The sequence below is a fragment of the Kogia breviceps genome, chromosome 4 (assembly GCF_026419965.1).
Source record: "Kogia breviceps isolate mKogBre1 chromosome 4, mKogBre1 haplotype 1, whole genome shotgun sequence".
NCBI lineage: Eukaryota > Metazoa > Chordata > Mammalia > Artiodactyla > Physeteridae > Kogia > Kogia breviceps.
The window spans coordinates 142,553,632-142,570,885 of record NC_081313.1 but is presented as its reverse complement, the minus strand read 5'-3'; the positions used below and the strand labels follow the sequence as shown (position 1 = coordinate 142,570,885).

The window sequence follows — 17,254 nt, the reverse complement described above, 5'->3', positions numbered from 1 at the left end:
ATGGGGCCCGCTCCCAAGTTGATGGAGTAGCTGACTTGAGGGTCAGGCTCAAGCTGGTTCTGTTGCCTTTTAAGTGTGTTTTCCTCCTCCCTGCCCTGGGGCCTTTGCCCCAAAGGAGGGTGACACCGAAACAGGTGGGGCTCCCGTGCTTACAGGGGTCTGATGCACTGCCTGTGTTGGTGGCTGCTGCTCCATTCAGACGCAGCCCATGATCCCGTCGTACCCCATTGTGTCTGTCCTGGATCTAGTACAAGGCTGTGGTATGGGGTGGGTGGAGCTGGAGCGTTGACTAGGCTGCTACTGGGGATGGTGGCCTTGTGGTGGCGGGAACTAAAGTGGCTGCGCTGCAGTCAGAAGTCTGGGCTGCTTCTGTGGTGCTGTTTAAGTAAGCGCCAGCAATGGCCACTGCTGCCCCACCTGGACCACACCCCAGGCCCCCAGGTCACCTCTGCATGCCTAGATAGTCTTTTCCCAGGTCCGGGCTTTCCTAGATCCAGTGCCAGGCCGTGGTGTGGAGTGAGTGGGGCCGGGGTGTTCGAACGCTCAGCTCAGGTTGCGGATTGTGGCGAGGCAGTTGCTGCTGGGGCAGACCTCTCCACCCTGTCTGTTGGCAGGCTGGTAGCCCTGTACTCCTCATGAGTGGAGCCCTGGCTTTGCCAGCATTTCTGTCTGTCCCACTGGTTCTCCACGCGGCCAAGAGGGCTTGTCTCCTCCGTGTAGGACCCCAGGACTGGGACACCCAGTACGTGGCTCAATCTACTCACTCCCCAGGGCGAGCACCCACCCCTCTGATTTGCCTCTTAGTCCCCTCCCAGGCTCACAGGTGCTGACCCAATGCTTTTCTTCCCATCCTGCCCGATTCTGCAGGAATCCTTCTGTAGCCTTGGTTACACGGGAACTCTTCCAGTTTCCAGTTAGTATTCTGAGAGACTTGTTGCACACGTAGATGTATTTTTGATGTGTTGGTGGGAGGGACGTGAGCTCCATGTCCTTTTGCTCAGCCATCTTGTTCACGCTCTGACCCAGACCTTCACTCCAACCATTCTAACAATAATTCAACCTATGTGTCCCCATTTCTCTCCATGGAAGACCCTTCTTTCTCCCCCGAACCCACCGTCCAAGCTTCAGCAACATTGGTATGACTGGGAGAGAACGTCAGTGTGATCTGCACAGTTCTGAGTGAGCCAGAGGTGGCTGTGGACTTGAGTTGGGAATATCCAGGGCAGAAGGTAAGAGGCAGTGTGTATGGGGTGGTGGTGTATCGGGGCAGGGGCATGGGAGTGAAGGCTTGGGATGAGGGCTAGGAGCCACAGGGGAGACATGGCTTGACTGGGAATCTGAGCAGTCTGCATTTTAGTCCCAAATCTGACACTGCCTCTCTGAGTGACCTTGGGGAAGTCACTTCCTTTTCTGGGCCTCAGTTTCCTCATTTGTCAGATAGAACTACTTATCAGCTTATTGTATAAAAATATATAATTTGTTTTAATTTGTCCAACAATCATTGAGCACCCACCACGGAGCAGACACTGAACTAGGTGCTGAGACTACAATGACGAATTAAAGAGAAAGATGGCTCCCCGCTCTTTGCAAGCTTACAATCTAAATGGGGAGGAAGAAGTGGGAGATGAACAAACACGATCATCTACACAATACTAAGTGCTCCATCGAGGATACAATAAAGCAGTGTGAGAGGGTCTACTGAGATAGTGGTCAGGGGGTCTTCTGAGGTGACACTCAAGCTGAGACCAAAGTGGCCCAAATCCCATGAAAAATGGGTCTTGAACAAATGCTCACGCCCTGTGGCTGGGTGTGTATGTGATAGGAAATGGACTAAATGCATTAGTAACTGTTTCCTGACCATTCCATGTGGGGCCAGACCTTCCCCAGGTGGTGGCGGTGGTCATGTTCTTTTCTCTCAAAGAACTTAACCCATAACCTCAAACATCTAAAGAAGAACTGTGCTAAAGCAATAGGCTACCAACTGTGCAGGCCTTAGGAATTCTTAAAAGAGTTTCCTGGAGGGGCTGGAATTTGAGGTGCAAAGACTTGAAGGTGAGCCCCCCAGAGGCCTTAGGAAGTAGAGAGAGTGAGGTGTCATTCTCCCACTTGTCAAAAGTGGAAACTTGAGACCCAACGAAGGGAAATGGCTGGGAGACACTGGCTTTGCTAGGCCAGCATTTCCACAGACATGTTCCCTGGAATGGCAGAAAACCAAAAATATCATACCACCCCCTCCTCCAAAAAAAAAAGCATTCTTAGGAAAACACTGCCTCTTAAAAGCATTTACCTTGGAGATTCAAAACATACAGGCACACGTGTTAGACTCAGTGGTCTGAGTCTCCCCAGTTTTTACTTTGCTTGACTATTTACCAATTTTGCCCCCCTCTGTGGAGGGAACACCCCTTAACATCCCCACAGAAGCAGAGTGCAAGAAAACCCACACCGCAAAGTGCCGAGTTACCTCCTGCTTCTCCTTGAGTTGGGGAGGAGACCCCAGCTTCCCTCCAGGGACTTGAACAGCTTATTTTTCCACAGAGAACCTGGCCTTTCAGGTGCTCTACTACTGAGGTGTGACCTTGGCCAAGTCGCTCCTCCTTTCCCTGAAGGGGTACATTGTGCCTCTTACCTGCCCACTGTGCCCCAGTCAGAGATGGCACCTGGGGCAGCTGATGGACAGGTTTTTTTTATCCCTGCAGCTGGGTTCAGCCCCCGATGTCAGTGAGCAGGCCCATGGCGATGTGGACAGGTACACCAGGAAAGCCAGGTAGGATGCAGGGAACACCCTATATGTGGAAGAGACCTGGGCCGGGGATGCTGGCATTGACACCTGCCAGGCCATGCACCTTCAGGGCCCAGGGACAGCTACCACCCGTGTCCTTGTGTTCCCCTGCTCCCTGGCATCCAGGTGTAGAGCAATAGGTAGAAGCAGGGGTAGGTAACCGTATGAACCTCGGTGGTTTTGATGCCAAGGAGGTGCCCCTTGCAAAACAGAAAGAACCTTCACGTTCACCCCCTACACTCTGCCAGCCCATCACTGCTTTCACCTCTTGTTTCAGCCTCATGGCCTCGCTCCAGGCCTCGCCCTATTCTGACAGCCAGCCTTTGAGCCAGCCTTTACGCCAAGCCTGGGCAAAGCCAGGGCCCGTGTGGCCCCAGTACCTGAGGAGGAGCCCAGAACTGCTGGTGAGTCCCCCCAGGCCCCAGGACTTACTTCTGAAGGATCCCTGCCCCTAGCAGAGGCCTTGAGTAAGGACCCACCTCCACCCTCTCCCAGAAAAACAGAGGCCAAATCAATGCAGTATCACGTGTTTCTTTCCATAGCTTGACTGCCCCAGGGTGAGGGTAGGACCTCAGTTCACCTCACAACCACCACGGGCTACGTGAGGGAAACCCCACTTCCCACGACCTGCCCCTTCTCCAGCCCTCAACTCTCTCAATTAGAACGATTTTTTCTAAAGTGCATTCTGCAGCCTGAAGTGCTCAGGTTGGGGGAGAAACTTGGTCAAAGATGTTTAGGAGATGCTGGACACGTTGCTTCCTCCTTGGGAGTTTGCAGTGCATGTTAGCATCTTAAAGGCTCTGAGAAATCCTGCAGTTTGCAGAGCTGTTTGAGTGAACCTAGAGTTTCCCAAATTACTTGGCTACCCATTCTTTTCTTGGTTGTGACCATTAACGTTCAATGAACTAGCCTATCCTAGTCAGGCTTTGGGAAAAGTTATAGGAAGGAGTATGTGTGTGTTTCACTCCAGAGCTGTCCCCAAGGCTCCTGGAAAACCTGTTTGCCCAGGGCTGGAGAAACAGAGTCACATCCGAACCCCTAGAACTAGAAATGGATGAAGCCCAGATCTGGGGGAATGAAGAAGGCAGTCTGGCATGACAGAGGAAACCTCAGTTCCTGTGAGTTGACTTTTCCTACGTGATGGTCCGGGGGGCTGGGGGACCCCAGGCAAGGCCCATTGGCTCCTGTGATCTCAGTTTGCTCTCTGCTAAAGCTGGGTAAGAACCTGCTTTGAGGATCTTTTGCAGATCAAGGAGGGAGGTGTGTATGAAAGCATTTAATTAAAATGCTTATACAGGGGCGGGATTGTTATTGTTTCCAGATGACCCAACACTTCCTGAGAAGAATCTTGAATCCGCAGACAGTCAGGACTGGACAGGCCTGCCCGGGTTAGTTATTCGAGCCACCGCTTTGTACTGACGCCTGAGGGCCAGGATCCGTGGGCCTGGGGTCAGGGGTGGTAGAAGGAATTCAGTGGAGAGCAGGAATGAAAGAGAGGACTGGTAAGGGTAGGGGGCTGTCAGAGCAAGGAGGAGAAAGACCAAGTCTCAGACATGACCTCCCAGAGCCTGGGGAGGAAGTAAAAGTACGATAAGGTGAACCCTGGATGACAGATGAGGCGTGACCTTGGCCAAGTCGCTCCTCCTTTCCCTGAAGGGGTACATTGTGCCTCTTACCTGCCCACTGTGCCCCAGTCAGAGATGGCACCTGGGGCAGCTGATGGACAGGGTTTTTTTTTTAATCCCTGCAGCTGGGTCCAGCCCCCGGATGTCAGTGAGCAGGCCCATGGCGATGTGGATAGGTACACTGGGAAAGCCAGGTAGGATGCAGTGAACATCCTATATGTGGAAGAGACCTGCAGTTTGCAGAGCTGTCTGAGTGAACCTAGAGTTCCCAAATTACTTGGCTACCCATTCTAGCCAGCTAGTCCTGGCTCTGCGGGTCCCACTCCCCTGGTTTCCTCATCAGTACAAGGATGAGTGAGGTTCCAGCTCTGGCTGTCGAGGGTACTTAGATCCACTAGGTGGCCCCCGTGTCCTGATGGCACTGAGGCTGAGGGACGGGGAGTGCGGGGCAGTGAGCCTTGCCCGGTCCAGGAGGAGCAGGTCTGCCGGTAACCCCTAGACTGACCGGATTCTGGGCCTGGGAGCGGTGCCGTGCCCGACTCACTGCCCAGTCGGCAGGGCCTCCAGTGCCCCCCTCCCAGCCACTCACCCTCCCCAGTTGGATTCACAGCATGGAATCCTGTCCTCCCCTGCCCCCAGCCCCTAGTCTAAACTTCAGACAAGCCTAGAGTGGGACACTAGGGCCGTCTGTTCAGTTCCCCCAACTGGTTCAGAGGCTGAGAAAAGGCCGGGGTGGGAGTGGGGCTTGGGGGGGTGGCTGCGGGAAGTGAGGACCAGGGGGCTGTCTCCTCTTGGTCAGATGACCAATGTGGCATGGGTGCCCCTGGGGAAAGCCTCAGAACTCCCCGACCTGAACAGAGAGAAGGGGAGCGAGGAAAAGGCTTCTCTTGCTTGTCCCCTGCGCCAACTTGAGGGGCCTCTGAAGCTCTGTGGGCGAGTCTGCGTGGCCCGAGCCCCCCAGGGCTGACTGGCCACACATCCTGGCTCCCCATCTCACTCCCACCCTTGTCCCCTCCTAGGGACAAGAGGCCCCTGCTGTTTTCTCTGCCAAGTCCTTGAGAGAAAGCTGTGACCACGGCCATCCCAGCGGCCCAGGCCCTATGTGGCGAGGAAGGAGGCCTCGGTGGGGGTGCGAGAGGCCAGCGGGAAGGCGGGGGAGGCGGCGGCCCCGAGGACCCGGTACAGCAGCTGCTCTTTCTCCTGCTGGAGCTGCCGGCGTAACTGCGACTCCTTCTCCAGGGCCTCTCGGGCGAGAAGCAAGTCCTCAGACAGCTGCCTGTGGACACAGACAGAGCCCAGCGTTGCCTGCGGGGAACCGCCCCTCGGGGTCCCCATGGACGGCAGCGACCAGCCCACTTCTCCAGGAAGCCTGCCCGGGCGCCCACCGCCCCATCTGCCTGTCTGTAAAAGGCACCTCCAGCTGTTGACCAAGGACTGTGGCGCTCACGGGCAGACAGCTCTGGGTTCAGATCTGCTCCACCACTGAGACGTGTAACTCTGGACAAGGTATTCACTCTTGGTGACTTTGTAAAATGGGAATGATAACAGGACTGGCTCTTAGAGTAATGATGAGGATTAGATGCGATAATGTGTAGTCAACAAATTACATCTGACACATGATCTTAGTTCTCATTTACTGATCCCTTACAACTGAGTCGTTCATTCATTTGGCCTCATGAACCCTAAGCTTCCTGTTCCTTCTTCCTGGATTGGGCTTTCCCATGGAGCCCACTTAGCCAGGATGGAGACAAACAGATATTAATCAGCCCTGTGACTTCTGTTTCCAGGCAGAGCCGGTCCCTTGGGATTTCCCTTTGCTGACCCCCAAGCAAAGAGGAGCCGCATTCCCCAGACAGGCCTGGGCCCACGTCCATCCATTCCCAGGGCCTCTTGGAAACTCTCCCAACTGGAAGTTCACAAAAAAAAAAAAGCAGTGGGGATGGGAGCAGCTACCTGGACACAGCCATCTGGTTGCGGCCTCGGGCATGGAGGTCCTCGTTCTCCAGCTGCAGGGTGGTGATCTTCTCCTCCAACAGCAGGTTTTTTTCTTTCTGTGACAAATAAGAGCGAGCTCAGAAAGCCACCAACCTCACTCGACACAATGTGTGCTGTCACCTCCCTCTTATCTGCAGTCACTGAAAACACTGATTTACTTGAGACCAAATGTCACATTTCGTGAAGCAATAAGATTACTTGGAACAATACAGCTAAGGCATGAACACAGGACGGCCAACTTTTCACTTTGCCAGATGAGTATGAAAAGAAAGAAGAGCACCACTACTATTTACAATCTCCGTCAGTTCACAAGAGAAAGAGTATTTTGGTTTTCCAAAAGTCAGAAGTATCTAATGTATAAACATGTAAGTGTATCTGTTATGCTATTCCACAGAAAGGGTTGAAAAAAAATTTATAGGGAAGCTCTGAGATGCTCTGATTTAAAATTTAGGTTGTGCACCACACAAGAGGACAGGGAACTTCTTCCAGGACAACGTAACATAATCCGTTTGGATTCAACCCTAGGTTCCCAAGGCCTCCCTTCTCCTGGAGACAAAGCCACCTGTGTCCCCAATACCCACCACCACCCAGGCCTGTCCTTGCTGACTCTGGCTTTCCAAATCTGTCTGACTTTTTTTTTTTTTTTTTTCCAGCCTTGACTTCTTCCTCAGCCCCTGCCCGACCTATGACATCTGCCAGCCCCTCCTGATTAGCCCGGCTACCTGCCCAGTGTCACCCAAGTGACAGCAACATGAGCAGTCAAGAAAAGTATAGGACCCGGATGACAAGGAGGCATGGTTGGACCCGGACCGGCCTCAGCGGCTCAAGGGCCAGCACAGGTGGCAGGTCACAGCTGGTATGGACCAGGCTGGGCCCTCCTCCAAGTCCCTCCCCCTCTGCACACTTGACAGAGGAAATGCCCAGAAAGCAGAAGCATGAGCTGCCCCCCCTACCATCCCCCACCAGCCGCTGCCAGCCACGGACCACTGTCTCCATGAGGATCAGCCGCCTGTCTAGCTCGTGGATTCGCTCGTTCTTCATCTCGATGACGAAGTGTAAGCTCTCCAGCTCCTGCTCCCAGAACTGGCTGGGGCTCCCGTACTCCTAGACAGGAACGCAGGGTGATCTCAGCAGACCATCCGGCAGAGGGGGCAACGGGGCACGGGTGACCTCCCTCCTACACACTCTGCCCCCAGCTCTGCTTTCACAAGTCACCTCTCTCTCTCGGTCCATGGAAAGTGCTTAACGTGCTTTATCTTACTCTATTCAGTAGTGCATGCTGTGCTCACACCGTCACAGGTGGGGAAACCGTGGTTCACAGAGGTCAAGTCGCTTGTGCTAAGGGGTAGGTTTGCTCTTTGCACCTAGTTCTGAGTCCAGAGCCTGAGCACTTGACCGTCCCATATGCCTGTCTCTGAACCTTACCTTCCCCCTCAGTGACATGGGGACACTGTTTCTTCCAGACCCTTGTGAAGGTAAGAGTGTCCGGTCTGAGCCCTGTCCTTGAAGAGGGACTGACCTTTCCTGTTGCCCAGACCTGGACCTCCCTGGAGATTGAAGGAGGAGAAGCTGTGGGTGAACTGCTGCCTACCTGGATGTGCTTCTTGTAGTCTTGGCTCAGTATGGACTCCTCTACCCTCTTCATCTTGGCCTGGAAGGCCTCCAGCTGTGCGGTCAGTCTGTCAGTGGTCTCCTGGAGAAGGGAGTGGGATGGAGATGATGAAACCCTGGCCCAGAAGGCTGGAGGTGGACTTCTCCACCCCACAGGAAGGGGTCAGTATTGGGTTCTTCAGTCTGTTGTTGATCTACCCAACAATGCAGGCTCTAGCTACTTCAACCACTGCTCGAAACACACAGCCCCACCTCTCCATACCCTTGGGGACGATGCCAGGGTATTCAAGGCCGGTGGTAGTCTGGCATTAAAAATACATGCAAACCAGGCTCAGTGTCCTTGCCCTTTCTCTTCTCTCACTGCTCCCTCTACACGCCTTCTCCTGCAGCCAACATCACATCACTCTTCCAGCTGCCAGGTGCATTTCTGTCTCCATACTGCTCCCCTGCCAAGGATTTCTTCCACCCGAACCTTGCCCGTTGCCTTTAGGATAGTGCACCCCCTTACTATGGCTCACAGACTCCCACCGTTTGGTCCTTGCCTCCCTCTCTGGCCTCAGCTATCTCCCACTTATAGTCTATACCCAGTCATCTTGGACTTGTTTCAGTTCCACAGGTACTGTATATTTTTTCCCTTTCCTCCATGCCTTTGAACACTTTTTTTTTTTTCCTACCTAAGGCACTCCTCCTACTTTTCTTCATCTGAAAAATTCTAACCCACCCTCAGATTCCAGCTTAGATCTCAATCCCTCTAGGAAATCCCTGACGGGACAGATTGGGTCAGACACCTCCCTTCCTGCTTCCACGGGTCCCTGTGCATCCACCCATCGCTCTAATCACACTGTGGCACCAGGCCCATGAAGTCTCCAAGATGTTCCCAACGGTTTGAAAAACAGGCCAACCCTTAACTGACATGGCCCAACCCATCTCACCTGCAGGGCTGCCTTGGCCTCCTGGAAGGAGTGGGTAAGGGCTTCTTTATCCTGCTCATGGGAGGCCTGGAGGACTGGAGGGAAAGGAGACCACTGTGAGCTCAGATCCCTGACACTTCACCCTAAAGCTGTCCGGCAGGCCCCGTGAGCTTCGGAGAGCCCAGGTGACCCCCTGGGATCATGGGGGCCAGGAGTCTGAGAATGCTTTTATTCCTCCTCCTATCTCATGGGCTTGGGGCTGTACCAGAACTAGAGTAGATATTTAACAGAAGCTCATGGAAGGGGAAACAAATGAGATCCTGGGAAGAACTGTGAACCCTACCAGGTTGTGGGTGCCACCCACACCCGGCTGAGGGGAAGATCCAAAGATCTGCATCAGGCTGTTAATCCCAGGCCACAGCACGCTGTGGAAAATGCACAGGGCCAATGTTCTATAAGTTGGGCTAGCCAAATCCCCAAATCATTGACTCATTAGTTGCCAAACTATGGCACAAAACTCCAGTAGGTACATTAGATTTGGGGCCAGGAAATCTACCTGGTCCTAATTCTGCTTCTTTAAAACTGAGAAACCTGGAGGAGATCGCTTGAAATACCTAAAATTCCTGTTGACTCAATTGTGAAATGGGTCAAAATAAGCCTGGCCTAGTTGTCTCTAAGGGGTGAGAAAAGGACATGCAAGGGCTCTCCAGGCTGGGCAGTGCTGTACAGAGCTGGACTTATCACTCTCCAAATTCACAGAGTTTATTTTTCATCCTGCCTCCTCTACAACGTTCCTTTTGGAAAATTCCAACCTTGTCTTGGCTGAAAGAAGATAAGAGGGAAATGACTAGTCACTGGGTGGGATGGGAAATAGCACAGACAACAGGAAAGTGTAGTACAGCCCAAGGCCCAGGTTTATAAGGGGCCTGTGTCACAGTGGGCAGTGACACAAGGAAAAGAATGTTCCGTAACGTAAATGTGATAGAGCTGTCAAAAATTGATAAGATCAGCTTATATAAAAACCACAGGCTTAATTTTTATAAATTATGGGCTTAATTAATTGGCCTATCAAGACAGGTTTGTTTCCAGGTAAGATGGAGGAAGCACACTCCATGCAGTCTACTGAATTTAGCTATAAAACCAGGACAGAATGAATGGAACAACTATTTTCAGACTCTGAAAAGTAAATGGTAGCAGGCAGACTGCGCAAGAAGATCAGAATTCAAAGTACCACTCAACCAGTACATTTAATTTAAACAAGACCCAGAATCTGATGTATTCAAACATCCAAAATATCCAAAATGCAATACAAAATTGCTCAGCATAGAAATCCAAAATTCCTCAGCTTGCACTTCTAAATACTCAGCATACAAAGAAGTGGGAAAATCTCAATTCTCCTGGGAAAAGACATTCAACAGATGCCAACAGTGAGGAGCCACAGATGTTGGAATTATTAAGGGACTTTAAGGAAGCCACTATACAAATGCTCTGAAATAAGAGTGAACACTCTTCAAAAGAATGGAAAACTAGAAAGTGTAACCAAACATTAAAACTAGGAGGGAATTTTAGAACAAAAAAATGAAGTAAAAAACTCACTTGGTGGGCTCACTAGAAGAACAGAGATGACATAAAAAAGAGCTAGTGAACTTTTGAAGATCAATAGAAATGACCCAATCTGAAAGAAAGTGAAAAAATATTGGAAAAAAATGGACAGAGCCTCAGGGACCCCAAAGATAATCCCAGGATATCTGACATTTGAGTCAAAGACTCAGAAAGGATGCAGCACAGGAAAACTATAGGAAGGAACGGTTGAATGCTTCCCAAATTTGGCAAAACATAATCCTACAGATTAAAGATGCTCACTGAACATCAAAGTAAACCCAACGAAATCCACACTCAGACGTATCATTTTTAAAAACTAATTAACAATCAGCCATAAAAAGAAACGAAATTGGGTTATGTGTAGCAAGGTGGATGGACCTAGAGACTGTCATACAGAGTGAAGTCAGAAAGAGAAAAACAAATATCGTGTGCTAACACATATATATGGAATCTAAAAAAAAAAAAAAAAGGTTATGAAGAACGTAGGGGCAGGACAGGAATAAAGATGCAGATGTAGAGAATGGACTTGAGGAGTGGGGAGGGGGAAGGGGAAGGTAGGACAAAGTGAGAGAGTGGCATGGACTTATATATACTACCAAATGTAAAACAGATAGCTAGTGGGAAGCAGCCACATAGCACAGGGAGATCAGCTCAGTACTTTGTGTCGACCTAGAGGGGTGGAATAGGGAGGGTGGGAGGGAGACGTAAGAGGGAGGAGATATGGGGATATATATATATGTATAGCTGATTCACTTTGTTATAAAGCAGAAACTAACACACCATTGTAAAGCAATTTACTCCAGTAAAGGTGTTTAAAAAAAACTAATAACAAAAAATCTGGAACAGAATGAAAGAAAAATGATGCATTACATAGAAGGAATAAGTTTGAATGAGTTGTGGATTTCTCATTAGAAAGCTTGGAGACTAGAAGGCATAAGAACATTTTAAAACTGCTGAAATAAAAGAACTGTAAATCAAGAATCCTATCTTCAGTAAAAATATCCTTCAGGAAAGAAGGTGAAATAAAGACATTCTAGATGAAGAAACACTAAAAATTCATCACCAATAGACCTGCTCTAAAAGAACTGCTCAAGGAAATTCTTTAAATAGAAGGCAAATGGTACCAGGGGGCAACTTGAAACTTCAGGAATTTAGGAAGAACAACAGAACTGGTAAACACCTGGGTAAATGTAATAGACTATTCTGTTTCCTTTGAGCTCTTTAAAATATGATGGTTAAAAGCAAAAATTATAACATTGTCTGATGAGGTATTCAGTGTATGCAGATGTAATACATAAGACTAAGTACAACAAAAAGGAGAGATGATAGACCTATATGATGATAAGGTTTGTACATTCCACTTGAACTGGTAAGATATTAATTCTAAGTAGACTGTTAAGCATATTGTAATTCTTAGAGCAATCACTAATACATACATACACGTACACACATATATACATATACAAAGAGATATAGTAAAAGAGAATAGGTAAGTTAAAAAGGAATACTAAAAAATATTCAGATACTCCAAAAGAAAGCAGGGAAGGGAAAATAGAGGATAAAAAACAGAACAAACAGAAGACAAATACCAAAACAACAGACCTAAATTCAACCATATCAATAACAACATTAAACTGCCTAAACACTCCAAATAAAAGAAACCCCAGGGCTTCCCTGGTGGCGCAGTGGTTGAGAATCCGCCTGCCGATGCAGGAGACACGGGTTCGTGCCCTGGTCCGGGAAGATCCCACATGCCGCGGAGCAACTAAGCCCGTGAGCCACGGCCGCTGAGCCTGTGCGTCCGGAGCCTGTGCTCCGCAACGGGAGAGGCCACAACAGTGAGAGGCCCGCATACCGCAAAAAAAAAAAAGAAACCCCAACTATGTGCTATTGACATGATATAACACCTACTATTTTTGTTTGTTTTTGGCCGTGCCGTGAGGCTCACAGGATCTTAGTTCCCCAACCAGGGATCGAACCCATGCCCTCGGCAGTGAAAGCACAGAGTTGTAACCACTGGACCACCAGGGTCCCTACAAAACCTACGTTAAATATGTCATAGGTAGGTTAAAAGTAAGAGTGGAAAAGCAACATTTAAGAATAAGGAAGATTCTCGGGACTTCCCTGGTGGTGCAGTGGTTAAGAATCCGCCTCCCACTGCTGGGGATGCGGGTTCGATCCCTGGTCAGGGAACTAGATCCCACATCCATGCCGCAACTAAGGAGCTCGTGAGCCGCAACTAAAGAGCGCTCCTGCTGCGACTAAGACCTGGCACAACCAAAAAATAAATAAAATTAAAAAAAAAAAAAAAGAATAAGGAAGATGCTCAGGGATGAAGACATACACTACATCATGATAAAGGGGTCCATTCTCCAGGAAGACATAACAAACCTTAAATATTTATAATTGAACAGTCATTCTTCAAATTACATGAAGCAAAAACAGAACTGAAAGGAGAAACAGACAAATACACAATTACAGTTGAAGATGTCAACACTCCTCAGTATTCGATAGAAAAGGTAGACAGACAGTAAGAATATAAACTGAACAATACTGTCAATGACTTGTTTTAATTGATTCATTTATAAAATGCTCAATACACATTCTTTCCAAGTGCACACGAAACATTCACAAGATAGACCATATCCTGAATCATAAAACAAGCTGTAAAATATTATAAAAGAAATGAAATATAAACTGTGTTCTCTGACCATAATGGAATCAAACTGGAAATAGTAACAAAAAGAGAACTGGAAAATGTCCAAACACTTGGAAGGAAAGACACTTCTAAATATTCAGTGAGCCAAAGAGGAAGTCTCAAGGTAGTCTCCCTTGAATATATATTGAACTGAACAAAAATAAAAATATAAAACATCAATTTGTAGGATGCAGAGAATGCAGTGCTGAGGGGGAAATTTATAGCACCAAGTGTTTATGTTAGAAAAGGAGATAGGTCTCAAATAAATAAACTTCTAGTTTAAAAAACTAGAAAAAAAAAAGAGCTAACTGGATACAAAGCAAGCAAGCAGGAGGAAGGAAATAAAAAGAGAAGTCAGTGAGATTGAAAATAGAAAAATAGGAAAAAGAAATCAATGGAACCGAAAGCTGATTCTTGGAAAGGATTAATAAAAGTGATAAACCTCAAGCAAGACTGACAGAGAAAAAAAATTAAATGCACAGATTACCAATTACAGAAACTTAAGAGGGGATAGCATTATAGAGACAGAAGATACTTAAAACAATACTAAGGGACCACTGTGAACAATTCCTATGCACATAAACTTGACAACTTAGATAAAGAGTACCAATAAACTACATCCAAAACTCATCCAAGAAAAAAATACATAACCTGGACATTCCTTTAACTATTGAAGTTAAATCTGTACCTAAATACTTTCTGGAAAGGAAATGTCCAAGCCCATCTTTTCCTGTGTTTATTTGCTGTCTGTATATCCTCTTTGGTCAAGTATCTGTTTAAATCTTTAGGTTTCTCTGACAAATTCTACTGAATATTTAAAAATGATATAGTACCAACTCTATACAATCTCTTTTAGAGATAGAAGAGGAAGGGGCATTTCCCAACTCATTCCACGAGGCAAGCTTTACCCTGATACTGAAACCAGACAGAGGGTACAAGAAAAAACTACAGACCAGTAGCCCTTATGAACATAGACACAAACATCTTCAGTAAAATATAAGCAAATCAAATTCAGCAATATATAAAAAGACCAAGTAGGGTTTTGTAACACAAGTCCAAAATTTGAAAACTCAAATCAATGCAATCTACCATGTTGACAGTATAAAGAAGAAAAATCACATGACTATATGGATCATAGACCTAAATGTAAAACTTAAAACCATATAACTTTTGGAAGAAAACATAGAAGATCTTTGTTACCTAGAGTTCAGCAAAGAGTTCTTAGATATGACACCAAAAGCATAATTGACAAAAGAAAAAATAACTTTGGAATTTATCAAAGTTAAAAGCTTTGCCTTGTGAAAGCCATTAAGAGAATGAAAAAGAAAAAACAAAACAAAACCAAAACACCCACACAGACTAGGAGAAAATATTTGCAAATACAGAGGACTTGTATCCAAAATATATAAAGATCTCTCAAAACTCTCCAGTAAGAACAAACAAGCTAATTAAAATGGGCAAAGGATTTGAACAGACATTTTACCAAAGAGGTTATACAGACAGCAAATAAACACAAGAAGAGATGTTCAACATGATTAGTCATTACTGAAATGCAAATTACACCCACAGTGAGTCATCACTGCTTATTTATTAGAACAGCAAAAAAAAAGTATTGACAAGTGTTGGTGAAAAGGAACAGTGGAACTCATCCATCGCTGATGGGAATGTAAAATGATGGTCCCTTAGGAAGGCAGTTTAGTCATTTCTCATAAAGCTGAACGTACATTTATCATATCCATTCCATTCCTAGGTGTTTACCCAAGAAACTTAAGAACACATAGAGACCTGTACACAAATGTTTAGAAGAGCTCTACTCATAATTGCCTCAAGTTGGAAACGACCTGTCCCCGCTGGGACAAGGGGATGAGTGAACACTAGATCACAACTCAGCCATGAAAAAGAAGGTACTATTGATACACCCAGCCACTTGGATGACCCTCAAAGGCATCACGATGAGGGAAAGAAGACACTGTTAAAAATTATATTTGTATTATTTTGTTTCTCTAACAGTCTCAAAAAGATAAAACCATAGTGGCGGAGAACAGATCAGTGGTTGTCAGGGGTTGGGGTGGGAGAGGATGTGAATACAAATGGGCAGCCTGAGAGAGTGTTTTGGGGGTGATGCAACTGTTCTATATTGGATTATGGTGATGGTTGTACGAATCTACACATGTGTTAAAGTTTATTATTAAAATTAAAATTATTATTATTAAAAAATAAAAACAAAAAGAAAATAAAAGACAACAAAGTTATCAAATGTGAAAAACCACCACTAGCCTCTCCCAGTTATACTTCTCCCATGCTGTGCTTTTAGTCATTCATTTAATACACACTCAGGCAGCACCTAATCGGCGCCAAGCAATTTAAAAGTAACTATGAAAGAATTCTGACTGATGGGAAGAACTCAAGACAGGCAGTCCCGTCCCCTCTGGGGTTTTTACAGTAGGAAAATTTTCTTATCAATATATTTACAGTGCTAAAATTAATATCAAATCAATGCTCTGCTTGGAGAAGAAAGTTGTTTTCCCATAATAGCCTTGAGAGGGAGGGAAGGAAGATTTTAGAGATACACATACTGAAAGGAGATTCAAGGTAGGTTTTAGAGATATAGAAAGTGAACTAAGGTCCAGTGACAGACCCAGTTTCACGGGGTGTATTAGTATTAAAATGCAACCCTTCGAAAATTCCCAGGGCAATGGCTTCAATTCTATTTCAAAATTGCGCTTATGTTGCAATATGTTTCAAGATTCTTAAAATTGTTCAGACCTTTGTTCTAGTTATTCCATTTCTGGGAATCTAAGGATATAATGTAAAATGTGGGCACATCTTTAAGCAAAACACATTTAGTGCAGTGTTACTTACAAAAGTTAAAATCTATATGTCTAGACTCACAGGAAATAAGGAAAACCCTGTATGCAGTGGTCTAGATTTTACATTTTAGTAGCAGAAGAATTACTTGGAAACATGTTTGATACAATGTTAAATAAAAAGAACAAGATAAAATTTTCCATATAAAATAATCTTAACTGTGTTTTAAAAAAGATAAATAATTCTGGGGGAAAGTCATACAAATACTGATGATTAAAGAAAAATTGGTATAACATTTTCAAGGTCAACTTCAATAGCATCAAAAATCTAGATAACCTTCCCCAAAGAAGCTATACAAATGGCCAACGTGCACATGAAAAGATGCTCAGCAAAATTAGTCATTAGGGAAATGCAAATCAAAACCATGATGAGACACCACTTTGCGCTCAGTAGGATGGCAGTAATAATAATAGCAACAACAACGGAAACTAACAAGTGTTGGCAAGGATGTGGTGCAACTGGAACCCTTGTGCTTTGCTGTTGGAACTGAAAAGTGGTGCGGCCACTGTGGAAAACAGTTTGGTGGTTTCTCAAAAAGTTAAGCATAGAATTACTGTGTGACCCAGCAGTTCTACTCCTAAGCGTACACCCAGGGGAACTGAAAGCAGGTGTTCAAGCAGGTGCTTGTACTGGTGGCACTGGTTCATAGCCCAGGTATCCATCAACTGATGAATGGATAAGAGTGTGGGGTGCCCAGGCAATGGAATATTATTCAGCCACAAAAAGGAATGGAGTAATTTTTAAAATGGGAGGAGAGGAATACAATGGAATATTACTCAGCCATAAAAAGAAATGAAACTGAGTTATTTGTAATGAGGTGGATAGACCTGGAATCTGTCCTACAGAGTGAAGTAAGTCAGAAGGAGAAAAACAAATACCGTATGCTAACACATATATATGGAATCTAAGAAAAAAAAAATGTCATGAAGAGATTAGTGGTAGGATGGGAATAAAACACAGACCTACTAGAGCATGGACTTGAGGATATGGGGAGGGGGAAGGGTAAGCTGTGACGATGTGAGAGAGTGGCAGGGACATATACACACTACCAAATGTAAATTAGATAGCTAGTGGGAAGCTGCAGCATAGCACAGGGAGTTCACCTCTGTACTTAGTGACCACCTAGAGGGGTGGGATAGGGAGGGTGGGAGGGAGGGTGACACAA

At 46.4% G+C, this 17,254-nt stretch overlaps 1 protein-coding gene across 1 annotated transcript in view; it reads right to left on the bottom strand.

The window, feature by feature from the left end:
* Window positions 1-3,290: 3,290 nt before the first annotated feature.
* Window positions 3,291-17,254, bottom strand: part of CCDC69 (coiled-coil domain containing 69) — a 35,916-nt gene continuing 21,952 nt past the window's right edge. The window contains exons 5-9 of the mRNA XM_059062392.2: window positions 8,943-9,016; window positions 7,991-8,092; window positions 7,384-7,503; window positions 6,358-6,455; window positions 3,291-5,680 (exon numbers count right to left, since the gene is read on the bottom strand). Of these exons, the coding sequence (XP_058918375.2) occupies window positions 5,503-5,680; window positions 6,358-6,455; window positions 7,384-7,503; window positions 7,991-8,092; window positions 8,943-9,016 (572 nt within the window). The 3' untranslated portion in view covers window positions 3,291-5,502. The remainder of the gene's footprint in view (window positions 5,681-6,357; window positions 6,456-7,383; window positions 7,504-7,990; window positions 8,093-8,942; window positions 9,017-17,254) is intronic.